This window comes from Rhineura floridana, chromosome 4, assembly GCF_030035675.1.
Source record: "Rhineura floridana isolate rRhiFlo1 chromosome 4, rRhiFlo1.hap2, whole genome shotgun sequence".
NCBI lineage: Eukaryota > Metazoa > Chordata > Lepidosauria > Squamata > Rhineuridae > Rhineura > Rhineura floridana.
Genome location: NC_084483.1, coordinates 132,572,748 through 132,587,815, shown reverse-complemented (window position 1 = coordinate 132,587,815; position 15,068 = coordinate 132,572,748). Strand labels below are relative to the sequence as shown.

The window sequence follows — 15,068 nt, the reverse complement described above, 5'->3', positions numbered from 1 at the left end:
TGCCATTTTCTCCGAGGCGGGAGCCTGCGGCTGCGGCTCCCTCCAACCTTTTTTAATCTACCAGGGTTCTACCTCCCTGGAGCCTGGCGATCCGGCTTTCTCTCCGCTCCTTTATTTCGCCGCGGAGAGCCCTGTTCCCGCCGGCGACAGCGGCTTGCCTCCTGCTGCCTCATCCCTCACAGGCTTTTCTCGGCACGTTAGTTTCGCCGCGGCTAGCCCTGCTCCCAGCGCCGGCAGCGGCTTGCCTCCTGCTGCCTTATTCCTCACAGGCTTCTATCTGCACTTTCTTTTTGGGGGTTTTATGGAACCGCTAGTGCGGTTATCGGCCCCGCGGCTCCCCCTGCTAGTCTGTGCTGGGCAGCCCTTCCCCCCACTTCGTCCCCAGACGGCCGCCATTGCTCCTTCTCTCTCCGCCTTTTTTGATCGTTTTTTTCCCCACCCTTTTTTCTGGGCGCCATTTTTTGAATTCAAAATTCCCGCCTTTTTTGTTACCCTTTATTAACCATCGGATACCTTCCCTGCAGGCTATCTATCCGTATGTGTGTTGTATACGTGCTGCAAACAGACTTACACAGGGCTCACTTGCACACAAATTTACTGTGGTGCTGCAAACAGACTTACACAGGGCTGACTTGCACACAAATTTACTGTGGCTGTAATCCTAGTGGCTGGATTATATTATCAAGGCTGGAGCTCCAATCCTAGTGGCTGGATTGTATTATCAAGGCTGGAGCTTTAATCCTAGTGGCTGGATTGTATTATCAAGGCTGGAGCTTTAATCCTAGTGGCTGAATGGTATTATCAAGGCTGGAGCTTTAATCCTAGTGGCTGGATTGTATTATCAAGGCTGGAGCTTTAATCTTAGTGGCTGACTTGTACTAAATCTGATTTATATTGGTATATCCTGCCCCCTCTGGGGCCGTGTACCACGCCTGAAACCCAGCCTGCAGCACTAATCTGAGTGTGCTAAGTCTAAATACAGCCTATAACATATTAACGCTAACCTTAGTGCATCCTGCCCCCTCTGTGGCAGTGCACTCCGCCATCTGCCAGTGTATTCTACCCCCTCCGTGGTCGTACGCTGAGCCAGTTCGGGTCTTTACATCCTGCCCCCTCCGTGGCAGTGTACTGTACCCAAGTTAATATAAGATGGCAGAACAGCCAGGCATGCCGCAATCAACCCATATGGTGCCAGATCAGCCAGGCATGCCACAAACAGCCAAGCCACAACATTCTAACACGACTAAGACCAGACACGCCAAAGCCCTGGCTAAGACAAAACATCTTTCCAGCCATAGCAAACCAAAGCGCCCATGTTACGTCTCTGTGCCAACCACCACCACAGCACCTCAGGCACACATAAGCGATATTCTCCATTCCCCTGCTGCATCCTCTGACGAGGAAGAATTTGTTGGCTTTCCCGCTCAGTATTCGACTAACGAACCTTCTTCCGATTTACCGCCCCAAACATCTGTTCCAATAGCTCCTCAGGCATATACATCTGCCACATCTGGGCTGCAGCTGTCTCCTGATTTCCTCTCCCAACTTCAAGCCATGCTGGCATTTTTTACCCAAATGCAGTCACTACCACAAGTTCCTGCCATACCTCAACTCAACATGGAACATCGTGCGTGTCATGAAACTCACCCTTCCTGTTCACCTAACCCCTTTGATGTAGCCAGAGGCAGATGTATTGACGAAGCCTCATATGCGGAGGAGTCAGCCTTCAATGACCACGTTGAAGGAGATGACTGGAGCGACTATTCAGATCATGAGGAGGATACATCATATCGCTTGTTTAATGCCTCAGACTATCAGCCCCTGGCACGCAGGGTAGTTAATACTCTTGGTCTCCAGACAGCGCCTTCAACTTCGTCCGCCCCAGCTATCAAATCCCCTGCACCTACTGAACACTACATCCCGGTGCCGGACCCAGTTGCCAAATTAGCCTCTGAAGAATGGGCTCATCCACTCAAAGCTCGACGCTTCAAGAACCTGGCTGACAGACTTTACGCCCTAGCCCCAGACTTTGCCACCAAGTTAGATGTCCCTGGCATAGATGAACCAATCGCTCGCCTCGTTTCACGATCTCTTTTGCCCAGGGAAGGGGAATCCCACCTAAAAGACACTACTGAGCGACGAATAGACTTCACCCTCCGCAAGAATCACGAGGCCACTGCCCTATCCGTGCGTGCCTCCGCTTCAGCCTCCATCTTCTCCAGAGCATCTATGATGTGGCTGGATGACCTTCTAGAGGACGCTAACCCTGATCCTGTCGCCCTCAGAAGAGCACTATTGAAATTGCGTAAGACAGCAGCTTTTGTGGCCGATGCAACTTTGGATGCCACTCAATTAGGGGCACGAGCCATGACGGCTCAAATAGTCGCTCGTCGCACCCTCTGGCTTTGCCACTGGCAAGCTGATTCAGCGGCCAGATTGAATATGTCCAGGGCTCCTTACTCCGGATCTCTACTCTTCGGCGAGGAAGCTCTAAAGGCAGTGCTGGTTGATCCAAAAGACGCCCACAAACCGGCTCTGGCCACAGTCAAGAACAGCGACCACAGGCCCTTCAGGCGATTTCCTTCCTTCCGTTCTAACCAGCCCTTTCGAGGAACGCGGCCAGGAGGACGAGGCCGCGATTTCAGATCCTATGACCCCAACGCATTCAGGGGCTCCTGGAACCGACGCTTCCAGGGCAGAGGTCAGTACCAAGGGCGCAGGGGCAACTCATCGTCCTCATATAAGGGAGGCCCTCGCCTACGCAAGTAGTCTTAACGCCCTCCCCATAGGTGGCAGATTACTTAATTTTGGAGATCGATGGCTGCGCCTTACTACGGTCTCCTGGATCAGGGACCTGTTCAGTTATGGCTATACCATAGAGTTCTGGGCAACCCCATCAGACAGATTCCATCCGACTCCTTGCCCAAGGGCACCAGCCAGGCACAACATCATGCAGACAGCTATCCACCACCTCTTGGACATAGCGGCGATAGAGCCAGTTCCCACAACTGAGAGGTCGGAAGGGGTGTACTCCCTCCTATTTGCTGTCCCAAAACGAGATTTATCATGGAGGGCGGTATTGGACCTCAAGTTTGTCAACCGTTTTGTAACATATCGCAGGTTCAAAATGGAATCACTCCATTCCATTACGGAGAGTCTGCATGAAGGAGACTTCCTGGCTTCTATCGACCTTAAGGAAGCGTATCTCCATGTGCCCATTTGTATAGCCCACAGGAAGTTTCTTCGGTTTGCTTTTGGCCACCAGCACTTTCAATATAGAGCGATGCCATTCGGCCTCTCCTCTGCTCCAAGAGTGTTTACCAAGGGGCTACTCATCCTAGTGGCTTACCTCCGGACCCAAGGGGTTCATATCTACCCATATCTGGATGATCTGTTAATACGGGCCAAGTCTGAGGAGCTGGCTCATCAGCACTTAATGATCACCCTCAATGTTTTGCAGGCCTACGGCTGGCTTGTCAACTTCGACAAAAGCCATCTCCAACCAACCCAACGCCTACTACATCTAGGGGCAATGTTGGACACCCTGCAGGCAATGGTCTTCTTGGCTCCAGATCGCATCACTGCCATCACAAACATCGCAAGGTCCCTGATGCAACAAACATCCGCAGACGTCATGCTTCTTGCCAGAACGCTCGGGATGTTCATCTCTACAATCCACATTGTGCCATGGGCTCGAGCACACACTCGACACCTTCAATGGACTCTGTTGCCGTTTCAGCAGGACATTGCCAGCACCAACCATCGCAAAGTTCGTTTGAGCCACGCACTGCGCCTCGCCTTCCGCTGGTGGACCAAGGTTCAACACCTCTCCAAGGGCACGTCGTTCAGAGAACCCCGCAGAACCGTTGTAACCACAGATGCCAGCCTCATCGGTTGGGGAGCCCACTGCAACTCCCAGTACGTTCAGGGGGTTTGGTCCACCACGGAGCAAACTCAAAGCATCAACTGGCTGGAGCTAAAGGCTGTCCACTTAGCTCTACGTCATTTTCAGTCTCTGTTCCCTTTGGACCATGTGCTCATTCGAACAGACAACACGTGTGTAAAATCACATTTGAACAGACAAGGGGGCACCAGGTCTCGTCCCCTGCAGGACTTAGCCTCCCTCATTTTTGTCTGGGCAGAACAACATCTACAATCCCTGAAAGCAGAACATCTCAGAGGGATTTGGAATGTGACAGCAGACTGGCTCAGCAGACAACAGGTCTTTCCGGGAGAATGGAAACTTCATCCAGCCATTTTCCATCGTCTCCCAATGTCGGTTCGGCGCCCTCTCAGTCAACCTGTTTGCTTCCAGTCGCAATTGCCAGCTTCCCAGGTACTTTACCCGATACCTGGACTCAACAGTAGAAGCAGTGGATGCTCTGACAACACCGTGGCCAGACGGTCTATTGTACGCCTTTCCTCCCATACCATTGTTAACCAAAACCTTGAGGAAGGCGCGAACCGAGAGGGCACAGCTGGTTCTGATAGCACCATTTTGGCCACGCCGACCGTGGTTTTCAGATCTTCTGGCAATGTCAATGATGGATCCTTGGACACTTCCAGTCAGGCCAGACCTTCTATCCCAGGGTCCAGTACTGCATCAGGACCCTACTTGGCTCAATCTAACAGCGTGGCGTTTGAACGGGGACATTTGAGGTCAGCTGGACTGCCTGACGCAGTGATTGATATTATTTTGGCCTCGAGAAGACCATCTACCACTCGTATTTATCAACATACCTGGGTGGCTTTCTCCAAGTGGTGTCAGTCCCACCACCATGATCCATCCCAAGCCACTGTGCATCAGGTGCTGCAATTTCTCCATAGCGGCTTTATGATGGGACTTCGACCCAACACTCGACGTCGACATGCATCCACTCTGTCGTCCATTCTCTCAGTGTCCTTTCCTGGAGATCATATTTCCTCACATCCGTTCATCAAACACTTTTTGAGGGGAGTCGCCCTATGCTCTCCGCCTGTTGTCCATCGGTTCCCTTCATGGAGTTTGCCGAAGGTTCTGCAGGCTTTGCAACGCCCTCCGTTTGAACCCATCAGGTCTGTGCCCCTACGTACGCTGTCCTTCAAGGTCTTGTTTCTGATCGCAATCACATCTGCCAGACGCGTTTCGGAGTTGGGCGCATTGTCTTCTGCTCGACACCTCTGCGTCTTCCATAAGGACTCTGTTGTGCTGAAGACTGATCCTTCCTTCCGTCCCAAGGTCGATTCAGTTTTTCATTGCAACCAGGACATTGTTTTGCCTTCCTTTTGCCCGAATCCTACCCATCCGCTCGAGAAGGCTTGGCATTCGTTGGATGTTCGGAGGGCTCTCAAGACCTACCTGTCTAGGACCCAAGAGATTCGAAGAACGGAGTCTCTGTTTGTATCCTTTCATCCAAGGTCTATGGGGCATAAAGTATCTAATTCTACCTTATCTCGTTGGTTAAGGGCATGCATTACTGAGTCCCTGAAGCTGTCAGTTCCAGCTAGTATAACGGCTCATTCTACCAGGTCAGCTGCCACTTCAGCTGCTTTTGCCACTAATGCTCCTGTTGCCGATATTTGTAGGGCTGCAGTCTGGTCTACCCCACACTCGTTTATAAGGCATTATAAAATTGATCGTTATGCCTCTGCTGATGCTTCTTTCGGCAGACGAGTGTTGCAACAGGTTCTTAATAAGGATTAACACGTGGGTGGTCCCTCCCTGTATGGGCTGCTGTGGTACATCCCGCTGTGATGGCCGGACTCATAGGGAAAATGGACCATTGGTCTCACCTGAAGGGTGATTTTCCTATGAGTACGGACATCACGACCCTCCCAGTTGGAGGATGACTGTATATTTTCTAATGTGTTATATATTACTGTTACGCTATTATATTTAAATTTAAGAGTGAAGTCAAGACTTCTAGTTCTGTTATACCGCTATGTTGCAGTCATGTTACTATGCATGGTACTATTGTGTTATTTTCCTGCTGCCAGGCCGGTTGGCCTTGTTCTTGTATTTTTAGATATTTCTCCTTAGACTCGCTGCAAATGAACTGGAGAGTGGGAGGGGCCTGACGCCCCTAGTCTTGACTTCAAAGACATTCTTGCCTTCGCACGATAGGTGGAGCTAAAACCCGCTGTGATGTCCGTACTCATAGGAAAATCACCCTTCAGGTGAGACCAATGGTCCATTCTGAATCACTGAAATGGGGAAAATGCAACTATTTTAAGATGTTCATTCTTCTTACACAGATTGCTCCTGTCATAACAACATACTGTCATTTTACAGTTAGCAAAGCAGTTGCAGTGCCACCCATGAGCCCTTTATGAAGCAGTCTACTGACTTTCATAGGGCTGTTCTGGAGAAAGTAGTTGTAGATTTTGCCTCTGGATCTCCTGAGTGTTGTTTTTCATCTTTTGGCCGGCAACAGCACAGTCATGTTTTCCCTCCATAAGTCTTTTCTATGTGTGGAAGACATACACAAGGTGTGCACACAACCTTGTGTAATAAATATGTGCACCTGTTTCATCACTTGTATATGTGGTAGAAACCTATATTGACCTAGTGCTTAGTGAAACAATCATGTATGCATTCTTCGTGTATAAAGGATGGTAAATACGTTGTACTTGCTTACATGTTATGATACCACCAAAAGAAAAATATAACATGTGAAGACATAACACTAGAAGATTTTCATAGCCTCTGAAATATTTGTTATCAGTACATCTTTTTAAAGTGCAAATGTCTGAAAATGCCCATTTTCTTGACTATTTTCACAAGGCTTCCAATAGGTGGTATCTTTAGGACAGGTGTGAGGAACCTTTGGCCCTCTTGATGTTTCTGAACTACAACTCCCATCATCCCTGCCATTGGCAATACCTGCTGTGGCTGATAAGAGTTCAGCAACATCTGGAAGGCCAAAGTTTCCCCACATCACAAAGGCCATGTCTCAGTGGTAGAGCATCTGCTTTACATGCAGAAGGTCCCAGGTTCAGTCCCCAGCATCTCAAGCTAAGGCTAGTAATATCTCCTTCCTGAAATCCTGGAGAGCCACTGCCAGTCAATGTAGACAGTACTGGGCTAGATGGTCCAATAGTCTGATGCAGTATAAATCAGCTGCCTATGTTCTGACATGTTTCAGTTACTCCAAAACTAGTTTGAATGCATGTGACTAGCGAGAGACATGTTGCATAATCCCATGTGGTCCCTGTTGCTGGAGACTGAGCCACTCAGTGTTAGAGGCACTGGACAGGTTTTGTTCTTGTTTTGTTCTTTCATAAGAGAAAAGAAGGGGGTGAACTAAAGTACACAACGTTACCTGTTCCCTGCCCTGAGGGCCGTGAAGACTTCAGCCATTAAGAGTCAAGCTTGTTCCTAACTGTAGGCCTATTGTGGGTTCTTCTTGGTCACACTAAGTGTAAATGGATTGTTGTCATGAACTGGCTTATATACATACTCATATACATGTAGAGAGATATTGAGAGAGGGAGGAGGGGTTATGATTCAGTACTGTAATTATGGCCTGATATGTCATCAAAATCATGTCCTGATATGTCCCAATTTCATTGCAAGTCCGCTTCTGACTGGACAGATTTTAGAAAGAATTGCTACAGAATTCAACCAATTACAGTTTCATGCAGTACAGAGCAAAGGAATGCCACTATTAGACAAGCTAAAGCCAGTGAGTATGTTGCCTTGCTTTACAAAAAATGTTGCATTGATTTTTTAAAAAAAGTTTCCTGTGGACTTTCACTGGTGCTGTCAATATGAAAGTTCATGCTTTTTTTTAATGTATTTTTATTTCCATTTTGCATTAACATGTATTTAGTTACAAAATAATACAAAAAAACTATTAACCCCTTCCCTCCGTTTCCCCTAATGACTTTAACTTTCAAGATTTTATTTTGTAGTTTTCTTCTCTGAAAAAGTTCCATTCTTAAGATATCCACAACGATCTGAAAGGAGAGGGCACTGGTCCCAAACTAGTGTCCGATGTAGCAGCCAAGATAAAAGGCCACCAATCTACTTCAGAAGAGTATTTACTTTTCTTTTTTCCCTCCGCCATTCTTATTTTCTGTGTTAACTTCTCTAATAGAGCAATTTCCCATAGTTTCTTTTGCCAGTTTTGCAGCGTTAAACCGTCCAGAGATTTCCAATATTTGGCAATCGTCAATCTGGCTGCTGCCAGCATAAATCCTATAAGTCTTTTATATTGTAGATTTGTGTTTTGTCCCATAAAAATGTTCAGTAAAGCTAATTCAGGCCTGAAGTAACATTGTTGTTTTGTCAATTTCTGTATTTCTTCCCACACCTCCTGCCAAAAACCCTTGAGTTTATCACATTTCCACCACATGTGTAAATATGAGCCTTGTACTTTGCATCCTCTCCAACACTTTTGTGTGCTATTTTTAGAGATCCGTGCTAAATACAGAGGGGTTAAATACCATTTTTGTATTACTTTTAGGGCTGTTTCTCTATAGGAAGTCGAAATAGCTCTATATGGGAATTTTGTCCACATATCATTCCAGTCCTCTTCTTCAATCTGGCATTTCAGGTCTGATTCCCATACTTGTTTTAAAATTGAGTTGGAACCCATATCCTTATTTACCAAAAATCTATATAATGTTTTCCATTCCCTCCATACTTAATATTAGTTTCTCCCCTTCTGTTAATCGTCTAGTACCCTGCATTATAATATGATGTTTCCTAATAAAAGTACTAAGTTGATACCAACAAATCCATGACACACCCATCTCCTTAAATTTATTTTTCCATTCATCTCATGATAAAGGTAGTCCATTCGTATAAAAATCCTTCAATCTGTATAAATTATTGTCAATTAGACTTTTATCCTCTATTTCTCTGTCTGACCTGTAAAACTCAGGGTGATTGCAAATAGGGATTAAGGGGGAAATTCCCAGAAGTAAGATCCCTTTCCTATATCTCCATACCTCAAAAATTGGTGTAATAGTTGTATTTATATTTTTGGCACTTTTTCTTATTTCATGTTTAATAAAAGGCAAGCCTTTAGGATTGTGAAGTTTTAGTAAATATCTCTCTGTGTACCCAATGTTTTTCAGATTTGAGATCCATAAAAGAGATTAAGTGACGAATCTGAAATGCTTCATAATAAAGAAATAAATTTGGTATTCCCCACCCTCCCTCTCTTATTCCCTTGTATCTATATTTTTTTGCTGTTCTGGGCTTTTTTGATTTAAAATTAAATTGTTCAATTTTCTGTTGCCAGAAGATTTCGAAGACTGCGTTGCAGATTAGAATTCTCAAATAGGGGGCACATTCCTCTTCCTCTGTTTTCCAGTCTCCTTCTGTTCTGCCTTTATGATCAGTTCAAAATCCTCGTTGTCCTCTTCTAATTCTGCTTCTCCAACCTGATACCCTTTTTCTGATTCTCTTTCTCCTTCTGGTTATTCCAACTGTAATATTTTGAATATATTTGCTACCTCTTTTTCTGTTGAAGCCATGTGTGTAATCCCTTTGTAGGGAACTATAAGTTTAAATGGGAAGCCCCAGTGGTATTTTAGCCCCGCCTTTTTAAATATAAGTGTATAAGGTCTCAGATTGCTTCTTCTCTCTAACATTTCTGGAGCAAGATCTTGAAGTACCATAATTGTGGAGTCTATATATTTAACTTCACCCTTCTCCCTGAGACTTTTAAGTAAGGCCTCTTTCTTGGAGTATTTGGCAAAACATACTACTATATCCCTGGGGCTTTCTCTGCATATTAGTCTGAGGGCTCTGTCGAAGTCTTCCTCCTCCAGGGGAAAATCAGGCAGCAATGTCAGCCATTTTGTAAGAAATTTTTTAACATTGTCCTGTTCCTCATTTCTGTCCACTCCTCTAAAACGAAGGTGATCTGGATCTTCTATTTCTGTTTTGCCGGTCTTCCGGTTTAAATTTGATAATTGTATGGTCTTTAACATTCTAAATTTGGTATCTTGGTCCCTAAGCATCTCCTCTGACTGATTCATAGTTCTTTCCACTGCGTCTATTCTTTTAGTCACACCTCCCAGTAAGTTGATGAAGACATCTAAATCAAATATTTATTATATATATTGAACAGGAGGGAAAAATAACAGATTTTACAACTAAGATAAAATAACTTTATAGTTGCTGTTCGCCTGAATGAGATGGAGTACATTCGTTGTTAAGGATGACTCCTCCTTCTGGACCAGTCAAGCAGGGTCTTGGAAGATTGACAGCTCTTCTTCCTGGGGGAAGATTTGTTTCTGTCAACAGACCTTTTCCCGCCTTGTTCAGAATAGGTTGGACCTTTTCGGTTGTGGCTCCCGAACTATGGAATGGTCTCTTTGATGAGGTGCGCCTGGCGCCGACGCTGCTATCTTTTCGGTGCCAGGTGAAAACCTTTTTATATTCCCAGGCATTTTAATGCATATTATTATATGTATTGTTGTATTTTGCTACTGTTTGATTATTTTTGTTTACCTTTGTTGGTTTGATTCTATTGTTTTATTGTATTTATATATTCCTGACTGCTTTATTCTATGTACACCGCCCAGAGAGCCCTTGGGCTTAGGGCGGTATATAAATTAAATAAAATAAATAAATAAATAAATAAATTGACAACCAGCTAGCCATCAAATCTTGTTTAAGAGACTGGAAGTGCTTTGAAATTTCCTCCTTGATTGTCCCTGTAATTGTTTCAGGGATGCCCACCTCTGCCTCTGTTTGCGTGCCAACAGAGGTTTTACTCACGCTCGTTGCCATTTTAGAGAGAATTGGTAGTCTGTCTTGAGCTGGTCTTGAGATCAGTATCTTTCCTGTTGGTTTGAAATATCCTGTGAGGTCCAGGTTTTTGTTTCTCTGCTGTCCCCAGAGCATACCCCGTAAGGGGAGTTGGTTGAATAAATAAACAAACTGTTTTTTTCTGTCCTTAAGGGCATTAATGCTATGTCGGGCTGGGGAGCTCTCACCCTACACCACCATCTTTCTTGGTGTCCAAGCCCCGCCTGAAAGTTCATGCTTTTACTGTGGACTATATTTGAAGTGAACAAGCAGAAAAAAATGCAAAAATTAAATATTTTATTAAGCACCTGGTCAGCCAGTGTGCTTTTTTTCTCCTTACAGTCTCTAAAATCTTATTTGCTGTACATTGAAATGCTTGCATTTCTATTTTGCCATCTGCCAGGTAAGTACTGTAACAAATTATCTCAGCAAGGCTTTTCTGTAATACATTAAAATAAGTAAATTACTCGTATCAATGAAAACTGTATGTATAGTAATACATTGTCCTGATACTTATTGCTCCAATATGTAAAGAACAAATCATCCTTTCAACAGATTGTTTATTTTTTACAGTTTTAACCCACATGCACAGCAATATTTGCCATCCTGAACTCTATAACAAATATGTGACTTTTGTAATGAGTGCAATGATCAGCACTCTCTAAATTCCACAGTTGCTAGAGTAATAGCTTTTTCCTGTTAGCAACAAACACACGTTTGCTAATAAATGTAATATTGATTTAAAATTGTACCTCAACAAGTGGTCCTATTTTTCCCAAATATCCAAAGAAAGTTTTTAAAACAATAATTTAATTTTAATGTTCACTTCAATGTTGTTTGTTTTATTACAGCTATTTAATAATAATCTATACAAATCATAAATGGCTTGAATTTCTGGTCAGTGAAAGATAAGAAAAGATTAGAATATTAATGTGACAGTGGTGACTGGTGATTCTTCAGGCTATTATGCAGCTCTTAAATGACTAAATAAAATGAGTGGATATTGCTGATTATTCCAACACAGCTAACAATTATCCTCATTCTTTTTGAAAATCATAGCGAATAGTTGGGATAACAGCAATGTTGCAACAGTCTCTGGAAGGGCTGCTTTTAGAAGGTCTTCAAACTTCCAACATTGACATAATACGTCATTGCTTGCGAACCTATGCAACAATAGACAAAACACGGGATGCTGAGGCATTAGTTGGCGAAGTGCTTGTGAAACCATATGTGGATGAAGTAAGTGAAGCTGGAGTTAACTGACTGAGGAAAATACATCGTGTTCTGTATATCTGTGTAAATACTTCTGATGCTCTTCAGTGACAGGAAAGTTAGAACAGAAAGCAAGTTATTTGATATTTGCCACTAAATTTTGAATACATTCAGGTGTAAGTACTAGAGTCAATGCATAACAACTTTGGAAGGCTTTGAACACAGAAACTGAAAGCTGGTTTAACTGTTGTACACTCCCTACTTAGAAACAAAAATTACTGTTAAGTGCAGTAATGATGGACTTTGCATCGTAGATGCAAAATGTTTTCTTATTTTTTGCACTTGAATTCTTTTCTTATATCTTGAATTTGATACCTAAAAGATCGTCTTACCGCTTATATAACCAGGGGATCACTGCACTCTGCAGGTGAGGGTCTCCTGCAGATACATCTTATCAGGAGGTCCATTCTTTACAACATAGGAAACAGACCTTTAGTGTTGTGGCATCTACCCTTTGGGATTCCTTTCCCCTTAAATATTAGAACATCTCTGTTATCTTTTCGGTGCCTACCAGAGACCTTCCCCTTTCAACAAGCCTTTTAAGTAGAGACCTTATCCCAGTCTGCATCTGTGTTGGAATTGCTTTTTAATATGTTTTTAAAGCTTTTTATTTTTAAAGATGTTTTAAAGATGTTTTGTTTTAATATATTTTAAAGTCTGTTTTTAAGATATTTTAGAGTTTTTTTGGGTGTCTGCCACCCTGGGCTCCTTCTGGGAGGAAGGATGGGATATAAATTTAAATAATAATAATAAATAATGTTTAATGTTCTTTAACAGGTGATTGTGGAACAGTATGTTCAGTCTCATCCTAATGGCCTCCAGAGTATGTACAATAAATTACTGGAGTTTGTTCCTCTCCATTGCCGTCTCTTGCGTGAGGTAACAGGGGGAGGTATTTCAAGGTAACACAAACTTTTTATTGTTAAATGTTGTGTATATTGTGAAATATTGTGTTTTTTCAGTTTTCTTTATAACTATAGATAATATCTGACAAAATTATATTTGGAGGAGACCCACCAAAGTCAATAGATTAAATTAGTCATGACTACGCTGAGTATAATTTAGTCAGATACCACCCTGCTTATTTAAAATGATGTGAGCAGAATCTCTGATCCTCATCTGCAATACATCAACATCCTACAGTAGAGATGTTTTGTTTTAATGTATTTTAAAGTCTGTTTTTATGATGTTTTAAAGAGTTTTTAGTGCTTTTGTTTGCCGCCCTGGGCTCCTGCTGGGAGGAAGGGCGGGATATAAATCAAATAATAAATAAATAAATAATGGAGATGCAGTACCCTGCTGAGAATATTACTGAAAATATAACTATTTTTCCACAAAGAAAAAATTAAATTAAATTAAATTAGTCTAAATATTTTTTTCACATCTACTGTAGCATTATGAACACCATATTTATGTCTATGGTCTCTCTCTCTAAAAAAAATCAGTAAATTAACCCCATCTCATCCTGAAAATGTCTTATTGTATTCTTGCTTTACTTAGGGCGCAGTCCAACTGCTATTTATGCCAGGCTGAGGGGAATTGATATGACGGACCTCCAGCTGAGCTGGCTGGGTCCCAGCTCAGCAGGGTTTTGTGTGCATTAGTCCTGGCTCAGCCAGATATACTCCGGAAAAGCCCAGCCCGATGGAAGGGGAGCTAGCGAAAACTGGTGGAAAGCTGGAGAAAGGGGTGTTATGGGGGGGGACGGAGAGGAGCCTAGGAGGAGGACTTACGCTATATCCAGCTCCCATTCGGCTCCCTCCCATGGCCCTCTGTCCCGGCAGCTGGTATGCCAGAAAAAAAAGGGGTGGCAGAAGGAAACTTGTATTTTGTTTCCTTCTGCGCCCTGCCAGTGCAGCCAGCATCCTCCCCTCCAAGAGGCCTCCAAATGGCAGCTGGATGTGACAGCCCCTTCTGCCAGCAATGCCTCTACCAGCTTTGCTCTTGCTGGCCTCCAACAAGATGGATTAGTTGGTTTTTTTGCTTTAAGTGTCGGGTCCTACAATTTCTTCATCCAGGATAACACATCTATCTTGTATATTAGGTGTTTTCAAATATGTGCTCCACATGATTTCAGCATAAGATTACAATTTTTACCGGATTAGATATTTGTGGTGGGATTGGGGAACTATAAAACCATTACTTTGAAGTCATAACTCAAACCTGGGGATCACAAGCAACAGGAAGTTGTGGCAGTCCTGGACTAAAGTATAAAAGTCTATGAGCTTAACTGTGGTGCAGAATCAGGTCTACAGCCCTGCCTCTCTTTATACTATATTGTTGCCTGTTCTCTAGTTCAGTAGGTTCTGTGCAAAACTGAATCAAGACACAGGGGGTTGCATATCTACTGTAGTATTTGTGCCATTGGCCTAAGTTCTGGCTATTTGAAGTATCCTCACAGGGGACATGTGCATGCTCATATAATGGGTCGAAAATGGGTGTTCATTGTGTTACAGCATGTAGTAACTAATTGTTGGAAAATGTAGTTGTCTAATTTGTCTATAAAACAAAAAAAGTTTTTCCTAAGAGAATATATATATGCCTAGTTGAACTACATGATTGAGTGATTTGCATATTATTTTATAATGCTAACTCTTTAAATAAGTGCCTAATTCATATTGCAATTAAATTGAATTTAGGCCACCTAGATTGAATCCATTTATTTTATTCTTAACAGACCAGTTAACATAGTAGCCTGCTGCAAGTATTGGTGTTTAGGATTTAGCTCTAGAGAATGCTGAAATACTTTCCTAATTATCCAGGAATTGTGGCGCTCTTCATTTGACTTCCTATTTTGCTAACATTTCAATTATCTTAATCCTTGAATAGGTTTAATCTTCTTTCATAAGTGAAAATGGTTAATATATTGTTGTGTGATAAACTAAAGCTATAAAGGATTTGTTTTTCTTGCTCTTCCCCAGGTTTCTGAACTCTCAAATAGTGTATAAATCCTAATCTGTATCTGATACTAATTACATTTAGAAAATTGGAACTCAGAAGAAGAAAACAAAGTTTCTTCCTTCTCCCAGGGCAGCCACATTTTTTTCAT

The 15,068-nt window shown here is 43.1% G+C and overlaps 2 protein-coding genes across 2 annotated transcripts in view; both read left to right on the top strand.

Annotated features, from left to right (window-relative positions):
- COG2 (component of oligomeric golgi complex 2) overlaps positions 1-15,068 on the top strand; it is a 58,584-nt gene that overhangs the window by 12,332 nt on the left and 31,184 nt on the right. The window contains exons 6-8 of the mRNA XM_061624473.1: positions 7,556-7,664; positions 11,807-11,986; positions 12,797-12,921. Of these exons, the coding sequence (XP_061480457.1) occupies positions 7,556-7,664; positions 11,807-11,986; positions 12,797-12,921 (414 nt within the window). The remainder of the gene's footprint in view (positions 1-7,555; positions 7,665-11,806; positions 11,987-12,796; positions 12,922-15,068) is intronic.
- On the top strand, positions 484-4,463 carry LOC133383548 (uncharacterized). The gene is made up of 2 exons (XM_061624472.1): positions 484-2,701; positions 3,461-4,463. Exons 1-2 carry the CDS (start codon positions 1,150-1,152, stop codon positions 4,366-4,368), a joined length of 2,460 nt encoding a protein of 819 aa, XP_061480456.1. The 5' UTR covers positions 484-1,149; the 3' UTR covers positions 4,369-4,463.